We start from the raw sequence: 13426 nt of genomic DNA on the forward strand, positions 1-13426 counted from the left end.
AACCCTGGCCATGTGATGGAGGCAGCCAGGGCTCTGGCTGTGTGGCAGGCAGGTGGGACCCTGGCCATGGTTGTGCTCAGCCAATCAGTAGGCAAGACACGGGCCATAGTGGAAGAGCCACAGCCCCATGCATGGCAGGCATCCTGGCCTGGAGCAGCCCTAGCTGTGCCTCACAGGAAGGACTCATGCCCCACAAACACAGCAGGACTGCGGCCCTGGTAGGACTTCAGCCCCAGTTGCCCTTCACTGGCCGACCAACGGTCAAGCAATTAAACAGTACAATTAGAATTATTTAACCAGTTAATTTTTTGATCCAATAATTACGTCCCTACTGTAGACATGGGAAATTAATTAAACTTACCTGTAAACCCGGGGCTCCTCTTCGACCATTTGGTCCCTGATAGAAGACAAGATAGATGTTTGTTAGACACTTGTTAGACCCCAGTTATCACTCTCAATTAAATGACAGCAGTAGAGAAGCGGTGGCAACTATTGGTTAGGTTTTTCCTTGATAATTCGATATTCACACAATGCTCTGTAATGTGCTCACGTTACTATACATGCTAGCACAGTGACTGAGTGCAAAGCAAACGTGAAGGTGATGATGGATGTGTTGGGATATTACTTTGCTATCATTTTGTTCCCTGTACTCAACATCAGTCTTGCTGTGCCTAGAGAAGGCCTAAAACATTCAGGCCCTGTCTGCCCTAGAATAACAGATGTGTTTATAAAATGTGTTTTGCCAGTGCTGCTTAAAGACGTTTCCCAAAATGCAGTGGGAAAGGTTCCACCCTCATTAGTCTGTTCTTATTGATACTTGCTTATGACATGGTAGCAGGCAAGAAAGGCTGCTCACAGCAGCTCCAACAAAGCAAGGCAGAATGGATTAAGCAGAGTTGTATTTAATTTGTGGGTTGGCCAGGGCAGAAATGCTAATTAAGCCTTTGGAGCTCACAAATAGGCACAGGAAGGAAGTGGAGAGGGAGGAGGAAGGAAGCAGTAAGGGGGGGAGGAAGATAGAGATTTTGCTCTCCCATGCTTGTTATGGGAGCTACAGCCTGTCTCTGACTTACGAACCAGTTATGGACCAAGCAATTGGTCGTAACTCGGTTTGTTCGTACGTTGGACCCCACTGAGTTCCATGCGACCGTGCTGTTCGTAAGCGCGCATCACGTTTGTAACTCGGGGTCTGCCATTTACAACACTTTTGGTCGTAACAGCGAACGGTCGTAAGTCAACCATTCACAACTCGGGGATCGGCTGCATATATATTATGAAGGTGGTGACAATACATTTGAAAATAGACTGTGGAAGGTGTTGGACCAGCACAAGGGTCTCTGGTTAATTTGGATGCTGGGACAGACACAGGAGCCAGATAGCCCTGCTACTCTGCCACACCACAAAAAAAGAGTATATTAATGCAAATCCTTGTCTTTGCAGAATTTCTGTTTCTGTGGAAGAATCAAAAAGAATCACAGAAGTTGTCATTAGCCAGAATTGGGAGACAAAACTGGAAAGTGTTGCAGCTGGTTCTGAATCTGAAAGAAATGAGGAACCTCTTTTGTCTCAGATAGTCCATCAGTTGTGTTGGATACTTCTGTTCAAGGGGGAAGAGTTCATCTGGAATCAGGGGCTACTGTTAGTTGTAATCTGTTCAGGGCAGTCTATCAGAGATTTATTTCTCTCATTTTCCTGCAATGCAAAGAGGCTGGTGGAGAGTGTGATCAAAAGAAAACGTATGGCTTCTGAGATCATTCTCTCTACCTTGGATTAGTATCAAGCATTGTCCTTGAATATTTAATCCCTCTGTCTACACGGGTTCTTACCAGGGTTCCCTTAGGGCCTGGTGAGCCTGGTGACCCCATTGGTCCTTTTTCACCCTGGAAATAGGAAATTAAGTTTCATGTTATAGTTCAATTGTCACTCAAATTCAAAACTTTTTATATATTTTCAGATTCTTAAGCCAACTAGTCATGACAGTGGACAAGCAAACCAAGGGGGAAATTTTCTTTTCATACCACTTTGGCACACAACACCTGTATGTGCTTATTCAGCTGTTGGAATGAACAACAGAAGCACAGCCCTTCAGTTGCATGGCTGCATCTATAACATTACTGGCAAATAACGTCAAATGACTGCCATTGTATTAAGGTATATTTCATAATGTATTCGTACTCAAACTATTATGCTGTCCTAAAAGTATATTTGTCTGGAAGGTGTTTTAGTCATTACAGTTACCATTCCACGGTATGTATAGACACTGATCTCATGCATGCTATGCAGATACCTTCTACAAGTCTTTTAATGCAATGAAATCAATGTAAATTCAGGGGCACTTTCTGGGGTAGTGTTTGGGCTATATATAGCATTTTAAATACTCCCCCCCACACACTTGGAAGATGATCTGTGGAAGTTCATTACTGTAATAAATGTTTTAAAAAACCAGTAATCGTAGGTATGTCGTACATGACATTTTTCATCTTTTTTTTTTAAAAGGAGAATTTCAAAAGTGGGACTAGTGAGAGGTGTAGAGTTCAGTTCACCCCTAAGGACAGAATCAGAGAACTACAGAAATGTAGGAGTGGAAGGGACTTAAGGGGGTCATCAAGTCTAGCCCATGTGTTGAGGTAGGGCAAAGTAAACCTAGATCATCCCTAACAGGGAACCTTCAAGGATGAGGATTCCACAACTTCCCTTGGCAGCCTATGCCAGGGCTGAACTGCTTCTATAGTGGAAAGTTTTTCCTGATATCCAGCCTAAACCTCCTTTGCTTCAGAGTAACCAGATTTTTTCCTCTCCTATCTTCTGTGCACCTGGAGAACTATTGATGATCATCCTGTTTACATCCTGACTTATGAGGTCCCTCCTTCAGTCTTCTTTTCCCAAGACTATATACACCCAGTTTGTTTAAATTTTCCTTGTAGGTCAGGTTTTCTGAACCTTGTATTTATTTATTTATTGCTCTTATCTGGACTCCCTCCAGGTAATCAACAACTTTCTTAAAATGGATGCAATATATGAGTTGAGGCCCCACCAGTGCCAAGAAAAGTGGGACAATTACCACCTGTGTTTTACATACACTTCTCCTAAAATACATCCCAGAATGATATTAACCGCTTTTGCAAATGAATCGCATGGTGGATTAATACTGAATTTATGATCCATCTTACCCGACAAACCATTTTTGGCAGCACTACTACCTAGGCAGCATGGGCAGTGGGTAATGCAGGCAAGGGAAGGCACGGCTCTCCCCAAACTGCCCACACGCACGGCTGCCAATAGCTGGGGCCACAACGTAGCAGCCCAGCTCCCTGGCCATCAGGGAGGGATGGGGCAGTGGCGCGGCAGCTCTGCTCTCTGGCACTGGGGACGGCTGAGGCTGGGGCTGCCGCACAGCAGCTTGAGTCCTCCAGGGGGCCAGGAAGGATCGGGCTGGTGGTGAGTGGAGCTTGGCTCCAGGGGCAGGCTTTGGGCGGAAAAGGTAGGGCTGGGGCTTGTCTTCCCCAGCTGCGCCTTCATCCACCACCCATGCTAGTCAGCTATTCCCAGTTATATAGTGGCACATCTGACTTCTCTTTCCCAAGTGTGGTACTTTGCATTTGTCTTTATTGAATACCATCTTGTTGATTTCAGATGTACTGTTTGGTACACAATTAGGAACGATAGAATTGTTGTATTGGCTATCAATGGATTAATTTTAATGTGTTGTATCTAGCTAGATTTTAACGGATTGTAGTTTAGTATTTTAAACAATGTAGTTGTAAACAAAGTCTCATATTTCTAAATAGTTACCTGTCTTCCCCAGTCTCCTTTTGATCCCTTAGGCCCTCTTCTGATATCATTCAATCCAGGGTTCCCCTAAACAAAGACACAATATTAAGTATATTTACATCGCAGTGGAGCAGATGGCATTTTATATCTCATAGTAGATGCTCAGAATCTTTCAGCATGGAAGCCTGAAAAAAAGAATAAGAAAACACTGAAGGAGTTAACCCTTTGTTACCTCTGACAAAGATTAATAGCTTATCATCCTTTACACAATACTGTTAAATATCTGTAGGTTTTATTTTTTATGAAATCACTGTCTTGCAAAACGTCTGCAGGGGCTTCAAGGCATGGAGGTCCGGGAGTGGCTCTACTTGGTTTCACCTTTGACCTGCTCACGGTCCCCAGCAGAAGTAGAGAGGGCCACTATACTAACAAGCGGCCTGGAAGAGAAGAAGGCTGTGCTGCTGGACCAGGACCCTGCGCAGGAGAGGCAGTCCTGCGGTGGGAGGGAGAGGCCACATGCCACAGGAAGCTGGCCCAGCTGTCTATGAGCCCTGCTGGGAGTGGAGAGGCTGCTGCACTGTGCAAGGAGCAATGACATGGAGCCATTTCTTGGTCACTTCTTACTGCAAGCTGGAGTTCCCATCAAGTAGTGAAATGTCTGGCAGGGCTTTCTGGGACATTTCACTACTTGATGGGGCACTGGGGCAGAGTATTTAAATTCAGGACTGTCCCAGAAAAAACAGGCTGCATGGTCAGCATAATCATATGGCAGACCTTTCAGTGAAGTCAAACTCTTATAAACTGGCCCATGGACTGTGACAGATCACCTCTTCAGGAGACACCACTCAAAAAGAGGTAGAGGAAAAGCTCTTTCACACACCCTCTACCGAGGGAGACATGCTAGCAGAAAACGCTGCAGGACCTTTTCATACAAGATGTAATTTCCATTCATTAGTGTTTTCCTACATACTATGTTCTGAAAACGAAAAACAGTCTCTGTTTTATTTAAAAAAAAAAACCACTCCTTAGTAAGTTTCAGAGAGGTGGTCATGTTAGTCTGTACGTGCAAAACAGAGGAGTCCTGTGGCACCTTACATTCTAATAGATTTATTAGGCCATAATCTTCCTTGGGTAAATCCCCCTGCATTAGATAAATTAGAGAGAAAACTGCTTTGCCAGGGTTGCGTGGCACATCGAGGGAACTGCCAACTGGTTTTAACAGCTGGTGGCTCCATCTGCCTGCCACATGCCCCCCACAGGAAGAAAGAGACTTTGTATGCTCCCCTGCCCCGAGATGCGAGGATTCGCGAGGGGGCAGCGGGAGCATGCAAAATCTCTTCTCCATGTCCCCGCTGCCATGGGTGCGCAGGGCATAGAAGGAACTGCCAGCTGTTTTGAACAGCTAGTGGTTCCCTTTATGCGATGTGTGCCCCTGGTGGGGGGTGAGAGACTTTGCGTGCTCCCTTGCCGCCAGGACCCAATTAGCTTGGGGGCAGGGAGCCCATACAAAGTCTCTTGCACTCCCCCCCAGGACATGTGGCCCTGAGCAGCACATGGAGGGAACCCATGTGGAACCTAGTGGTATATAATTACATACTGGAGTAGAAACAACAACGAGACCAATGGCACCTTCAAGACTAACCATTTTATGATTCTAATAAAATAATAAATTGTTAAACTTTAAGGTGCCACTGGACTTCTTGTTGTTTTTGCTGAAACAGATTAACAAGCTACCACTGAAACCTGCCACACTGATTTAGGAATACCATAATTCCACTAGTAAATGGACACAAAGCCCCATACAAAGTGTCACAAGAACATAAGAATGGCCACACTGAGTCAGACAGACAGTCTATCTAGCCCAGTATCCTGTCTAACAACAGTGGCCAATGCCAGGTGCCCCAGAGGGAGGGAACACAACACGTAATCCTTCCCCTGTCATCCATTTCAAGACAAACAGAGTCTAGGGACACCATTCCTACCCATCCTGACTAACAGTGATCAATGTACCTAACCTCCATGAACCTATCTAGATCTTTTTTGAATCCTGTTTAAGTCCTGTCCATAAATTCACAAGACATCTGGTACTACTGCATTTTTCTCGTAGGTCTCTCAAGGAACTGACAGATCTGTACAGCCACATGTAGATCAATTAGTTGTCTTTAGACTAGACATTTAAAGGAGTATCATGCTTTTTTTTTTTAATTTCAGAAAGGATAGCATATGGGATATCTTGGGCTCATGAAATATCCCAGATGTATTAGTCTCAGAAAAGGAATGTGAAAGTTAGTTATTGTGAAGGCCTAAGAGCTGCTAGGTTTAGCTGAGATAGTATCCTCATCTTCGCCATTACAGTGAAATAGACAAACACCTGTACTAATACACCTTTGAAAAAATACGGTATTTTTTGAATGGAGGCTTATAATCCTCGTATGTTCATTCGCTTTCTGGTGCATCTTAAGTGAGGTTTGGAGATTAGAATCACATCCTTAATGTTGTAATCTTGAGAGCAGCCCACTGCCAAGGGTCCTATCATATGTAATGGTATGAGTCAGCCAGCCTGGCCAGCTCAATCTAGCTCACTCATGATATTTATGTAAAAAGTATTTTGTAACATGGCATTTGAAAACAACATGCTGGTGATGAATGCTGCTGTGAAATGTACCCATACGTATAATTATGGATACACTTTTGGAATCTGACAGCCCTTCCAGGGGGCAAAGAAGAACGGCCAATTCCTTTTGGGCTCAACTGCAAACCAAGACAGGTGTGGCCAAGAACAATGGACAATACATTTGTATCAGGGATCACGGGAAGATCATTTGCATTGCAAAAAATTAAAATGTGTTGGCTCACTTTTGGACTCAGAAGGCTGATCCCTCAGGAGCTCAGAAAACAGAGATAAAGTTTGAACATATAAGCATCTGCTAATGAATTTGGAGTATCCATTATCACCAAGGGGATAAAGAGGAGCAGCATCCTTTGAGGCCATGAAAAGTGGATCCTTTTGCCCCAGGAGGCAAGAGCAGCCGGAAAACTGACTACAGGGGAGAAACCTGCTTAGACAATGATTGTCTAAGGGGTCATTGCAAAGCAGGGTTTATTTTGTTTTGACTTGTCACTAACCATGTCTCTTCTAGTCTTACTTATTATTGCTTAAATCTCTGTTTTTTGTTAATACACTTATTCTTGTTTTATTACAAAACTCTCTCAGCACTGTGTATTAAACTGAAGGATAAAATCCCCAGCCAAGCCACCAGGCTGGCATGTGTTCTGCTTTTCGAAGGCAGAAAACTTGACCACTTCTGTGAGGATCAAGTGAGAGGAACTGGACACGAGAGGGGAGATGGTTTGGGGGAGACTCAGGACTGGAAGAGTTGATGGAGTCACCCTGCAAGGAGTAACCAGGCTGGTAGAAGCCAGGGTGAGGCAACTGTGCTTTGAGCAAGCTCTGGCCAGTACTCTGAGCCGAAGTTGCACAGCCCAGAAGAACCCAGGTTTAAAGAACTGGCAGTGACAATCGCCCCACCCCCATCTAGTCTGGGTGAATCCCATAGAGTCATAAAGGTATGATATATAATTGATTTGCACCTAGAATAACTTACAGGATCTCCTCGGAAGCCCTTCTCACCACGGTCACCAAAGGGTCCTCTTGGCCCTGGATTGCCCTGAAATCATAACATGGCTGAGTGAGAATCTAAACATTTCATAAGGATGTTAACAAAAGAATAGAAACAAGTCCCAGCATTTTAATACAGATTATGATACACACACCCCATTCAGGTTTGTTTGCATCTGGGGATTTTGTATGGTTCCAGACCACAATTTGATTAGGAACATTGTTTGTCTCTTAATATTGCTTCAGGCTCATGTCTAAACAAAACAGCAACAAATTCTTCATTTTCTTTTGGCACAAAGAAAAAAAGCTACTTACAATCAGTATTTCCTCTAACTTTTTCCATCCATGTGCAAAATAAATTTTGTTATGTGCATCAAGGCATACGCAGATGTGCGCCACTAGTAGAAACACATGCTGCCAGATGTGGGCTCTCTGCTAATCAGCCGGGTGGCATTTCAGTCTCTCCCGGGTGGCCACCCAAGTGCTCAGCTGAGAGGGAACACCAACTGCAATATTACTAAACCTAAAATAGTTACTACAATTGCAATTAAACACGTTCAGTAACTACGTTCTGACAAAGAATGATCTTCAGCTATCAGATTCCCCACCACTGATATTTGTACAAAAAGTACATTTCAATCAACAGCTTGAAACTCTTATTCAAAATGAAAAAGTTGCCACGTGTAAATGATGTTTATTTCAGAACATAAGAATGACCATACTGGGTCAGATCAATTATCTACCGAGCCTTGTATCCTGTCTCTGATGGTAGCCAGTATCAGTGATTCAGGGGGAGTGCACAGAACAGAGTCATTGGAGTAATCCAACCCATCTTCCACCAGTTAAAGTTTTAGGGTCATCCTGAGCATAGGGTTGAATCCTTGACTATCTTGGCTAATAGTCATTGATGGACCCGTTCTTCATGAACTTATCCTGTTCTTTTCTGAACCCAGTTATACATTTGGCCTTCATGACTTCCCATAGCAATCAGTTGCACAAGTTAATTGTGCATCATGTGAAAAGTACTCCCTCTTGTTTGAATTAAACCTACCATTACTTTTATCTGCTGTCTCCTGGGTTTGTATTGTGTGAAAGTGTAAATTCATCTCTATTCACTTTTTCCACCCAATTCATGCTTTTGTAGACTATCATGTCCCCTTTTGTTGTCTCTTGCCTAAAATGAGCAACCCTAGTCATTGTAGTCTCTTCTTAAGAGGAAGACAATCCATACCCTTAATAATCTTTGCGGCTCTTCTAAGAATCTTTTCCAACTCCACTATATCCTTTTAAAGAAGGGATGACCAGAACTTGAAATGAAATTGGAGTTGGGGGTGCACCACAGATTTATATAGTGGCATTATTATATTTTCAGATTTTCCATACCTTTCCTGACAGTTGTTAACATTTGGTTAGCCATTTTGCCCACTGCTGCACGCTGAGCTGAAGTTGTCAGAAAACTAGCCCTTCACCCTCATCCCTGGTGACTCCAAGATCTGTTTCTTGAGTAGTCACATTTAATTTGGATCTCATCATTGTATATATGTAGTTGCAATTATTTTCTCCGATGTGCATTACTTTGTGCTTATCAGTGTTGAATTTCATCTTCCATTTTGTTGACCAAACAACCACTTTTGTGAGATCCCTTTGCAACTCTAATTTTTAGCAAATGCCATGACTAATACCTTTGTCGATCTACACATCATAGACCAAGTACTACCATCTTTATTTACCTCCAGTTTTACCTTAATTTGTGACAAATCCCCTGGATTCTCTTTGAGAATAAAGTAATTAATTTAGGAGTAGCAGAATCTGATCCTCAACAAGCACATTCTAAAATTTTTTCTTTATCCATAACCTCTTATTTTACTTTTATAATTATGATCATTTAGTTAAGCAAGCCCCTCAACATTTTAGATCATTACATGCTTTTGCTTTCCAATTAAAACATTTAATTAGTCCAGTCAACCCGTGAAAAGCCTATATTTATTACAGTGCCATACATACTGAGGTGTTCCATAAAGAAATATAAATAAAAATAATAAAACAGCCTTTAGAAGGCTGTAAAATCAGCACACTGCAAGGTGCTCATGAAAAAAAACTTCTAGATGTACGCCATGCATGTTATCTGTTTCCCTTCTTCCGTTGATCGTATTTAACTCTCAGAACCAGCCTGAGGTGAAACTGACCAAATCTTGATATCAATTCCAGCAGACTAACATTCAATTCCAGAAGGATCAGTTTGCAGACAGCCCCATGTAGCTACATGCCTACTACATGGGAGCGGACTGGGGGCATGGCTATTACCTCATAAGTTTTCATAGTTCTCTTAGCCAGAATCCTGCATGGTGAAAAAGGGACAGCTGAGCACAATACAAAGTATTTACGCTGTAGTAGCATGTGTATCCCAGCTGTGTCATCAGCAGAGACAGTTTCAACTAACTGTTTCATTTCTAAGTCCCGTGACATTTATTTGCCTGGTTAAAACTTTTTATTTCCCTTTACAAAAGCCACGTTGACTTTCCCCCCAATGATTCACATTAATTTATGTGTCTGATAATTGCTTTTTCCACACCAGACACGATTTTAGGCCTTTATTATATCCCCTCTTAGTCATCTCTTTATCAGGATGAAAAATCAGTTTAATTAATCGCTCTTCATGGAGAGGTCATTCCATACCCCTAATAATCTGTTGTTTTTTTCTGAACATTTCCCAATTACAATACAATGTCTATGAGATGGGGCAACCACATCTGAACTCAGTATTCAAGATTCAGGCATACCATGGATTTATACAGAGACAATATAATATTTTCTGTCTCATTATCTATTCCTTTTTATGATCCCCATCATTCTGCTACATTAATTAATGTTGCATTTAATTATATTATGGCTACTTTTACCAGGCGGTCTAGCTTGGACGAGGTCCTATGCTCCTCCAAGGACCAAGATTTAGGGTCAAGAATTCCCTCTCTTTTTGTGGATTCCAGGATTAGTTGCTCCAAGTAGCAGTCATTTAAGGTGTCAAGAAACGTATCTCTGCATCTTGTATTCAGATGACAAGTACCCAGTCAATATGGGGATAGTTGAAATCCCTCATTATTGAGTATGTTTTTTATAGCCTCTCTAATCACACTTAGTGTTTCACATTCACTGTTGCCATCCTGCTCAGATGGTTGGTACTATATCCTTACTGCTATATTCATATGATTAGGGCATGGAATTGCTATCCATAATGATTCTATGGTACAGTTTGATTCTTTTAAGATTTTTATTTTATTTGAGTCTACCCTTTATTTCACATATAATGCCGTTCCAGCACAATGTGTTCTGTCCTTTGATATATTTGTACCCTGGTATTACTGTGTCCCACTGATTATCCTCATTCCACCTAGTTTCTGTGATGCCTCTTACATCAATATCCTTATCTAATACAAAGCAGGATTACAGGATGCATGCACCAATAAAAATCTGTGAGGAGGCTTCTATACAGACACTTTATGGTTGCCTGTGTAATCTGAGAGGATGTACCAATGTCATTGCACTAGTGAACACCCTTGCAGAATGCTGAGCTAAGCAAAACTCAAACTCCAGATGTTTCCCGTCTGAGCATTTGTACAACTGTGCTATAAAGAACTAATTACTCTTGGTGCTTGCTGCACATTGTCTCTGTTTTTATTGCTGTAAACACAGCAGAATTGTCAGCAGTTGGCCTAACCAAAATGTTTGTTATAATGGATGAGGAGAAGAGAGAAGAAGAGAATTGTGGGCATGCAGGGTGAGATGGAGAGAAAAAAGAGATGCTGTATTGGCAGATGATTTGGGTAATGAGGACAGGACCTTGGATTAGTTGCTTAAAAACCTATTTTACTAGCCAATAGGAATGCTAGCTGCAACATCCTAATTTTAAGACAGAATACCCTGGTGTTTACAAAGACACATAATGCAGAGGTATGGAACTCAAGTGAACACTAAGGGAAAAGAAACACTGATGTACTGCTATAGTTGCCAGCACGTGAATTCCTGGTGATGCCTGGATTACAAGGTTGCAGAAGTTTGCTAGAAAGTATGGAATGCACCATTGCATGAAAATTGCTGACTAGCTGGTTTGGCTTGATATACAAATTGCAGGACATGGTAACTACAGCTGCCTAAATGCCTACGAATTACTACCAACATCATATCTTCTCCTGATCAAAAACTAGGAAATTAAATTGTAAAAACTCTACATTAATGTAGTTAATTAAAATGGATGGCTGTAAAACAAGGTGAGCTTTGGGCCTGGCAGAGTCAAGTTACATGCTATTAATGGGGCACACTGGAGCATTACTGAATAAGGGCTGAATGAGTTTGTATATGCAACCTGACCTCTTGATTTCTTTCTTTTCTGGAGTTTAAGTTTTGCTTAGCTCAACATTCTGCAAGGAAACAACATTCCACCAAGTAACCTTAACTCTTCATTAAGGTAGATCTTTTTTTTTTTCTTTTTGCCACTGAACATAGCTTAATTCCGGCCTTAAAGGGGAGTTCTTTGGTGCCAAGAAAAGTTAGAGCAAATGTAGAATTTGAAAATATCACATCTGAAGTAGAAATGCTTCATCTGAAACAACTTTACAATTGACAATTTCAAGCAAAAAATATCTTCAAAATGAAATAGAAATGGCTTATCCCATTTTTAGTACAGTGTGAATTACGACGACAGTGTGTTTTCATGCCTCTTTCAGTAAGCTGAGACACATTAGTAAATCTGTGGTACTGCATTAGGCCATTTCCCATGAGAAGGTATATAGCTAAATTTTTTCTGCAGTGACGGCCTCACGGTATACCCACCTAATTGCTCTCAGATCTAAACCCTGACCAAAGAAGATAATAGTAGAAAACATTACCATGTTGCCTAGGTCACCCTTTTCTCCTTTTATTCCTGGATACCCAAGTGATCCCTTAATGAAAAGAAAAACAAGTAAGGTTTTCTCATTTAAAAACATTCATTGATGTCAACAGCAAATCAGAAGCAAAACTATTTACCTGCTCTCCATTAACTCCATCGATCCCGTTGTCCCCTTGGTTTCCCTGAGGTAGCAAAAGTGACAGGGATTATATAAGATTCATTGATCTAAATAACCAATAACCTCTATATGGTTATTCAGGCTAGCAAAGCTAGTATCCTTGTGAACTCCTGTAACTGACTGGTAAAGCAAAGGCCACCCACAGATTTGAAAACATACACATTAATGCTTAATGACTCATTGTTTACATCTGCCCTAAGTACAATAGTAGAATAGACATTGTGGCCATCCCTCAAAAACATACTAAAAAGGATTAAAACCCTAATAACTAGACCCACTGAAGTTCATGGCAAAAACTCTCATGGGCTTTAACAAGTGTAACTGAGCATTTATTTTACTTTGATGTGCAACTGGTTAGCTTTAAGGCCAGATAGACTTGCAGAGATGAAGTGACGATTAAACTGACTGAGGGGAAAGACACCAACATGTTTAATAATTGCCAACACAAAGAAAGGTAAGAAATACAGGCTGAAAATCAAAACGTTACCCAACTTTTATGTCATTCCAGTACATTTATCTCTCTTTATGTCACGTGGAAGTCTCAACAGTGAACTGTATTTCGTTTTTAGTGACTCTTCTTTTTTCTTAACTATAGAACTGGTGTCTTAAAATACACATAATGCATAATCACTCTGTATGATTGAGAACAGGGTGCTGGCACCAGGTGGTAATGGGCACCTTAAATTATATTTTAAATAATACGTGAATATTTCTATAATTCAATTCTTGATCCCTGAATTAAACACAAATAATTTGCAATGTGATTAATCCAAAAATCATTTAGGAACTGATTCTATTCTTTTGAGAGTCAACAAATCTACATCTGGGTAAAGACCACAGAACTGAGACTATAAACACCATCAGATTCATACCAAAGATCTTCAAACTCTGTGTCTAGATGAACGTGAGGGTATATCTTTTTTTCTCTTCTTCTTCCTCCTCCAATGCACTTTCATTTCTTATTTATGCTTTC

At 41.4% G+C, this 13426-nt stretch overlaps 1 protein-coding gene across 3 annotated transcripts in view; it reads right to left on the reverse strand.

Annotated features, from left to right (window-relative positions):
* COL6A6 (collagen type VI alpha 6 chain) overlaps window positions 1–13426 on the reverse strand; it is an 89075-nt gene that overhangs the window by 30622 nt on the left and 45027 nt on the right. For all 3 annotated transcript variants that reach the window (XM_075921927.1, XM_075921928.1, XM_075921926.1), the window contains 6 exons: window positions 12413–12457; window positions 12274–12327; window positions 7377–7439; window positions 3793–3858; window positions 1827–1880; window positions 362–397 (listed from right to left, as the gene is read on the reverse strand). In XM_075921927.1, coding sequence (XP_075778042.1) covers window positions 362–397; window positions 1827–1880; window positions 3793–3858; window positions 7377–7439; window positions 12274–12327; window positions 12413–12457 — 318 coding nt within the window. The remainder of the gene's footprint in view (window positions 1–361; window positions 398–1826; window positions 1881–3792; window positions 3859–7376; window positions 7440–12273; window positions 12328–12412; window positions 12458–13426) is intronic.

This window comes from Pelodiscus sinensis, chromosome 2 (genome assembly GCF_049634645.1).
Source record: "Pelodiscus sinensis isolate JC-2024 chromosome 2, ASM4963464v1, whole genome shotgun sequence".
In the NCBI taxonomy this organism is placed as follows: Eukaryota; Metazoa; Chordata; order Testudines; family Trionychidae; genus Pelodiscus; species Pelodiscus sinensis.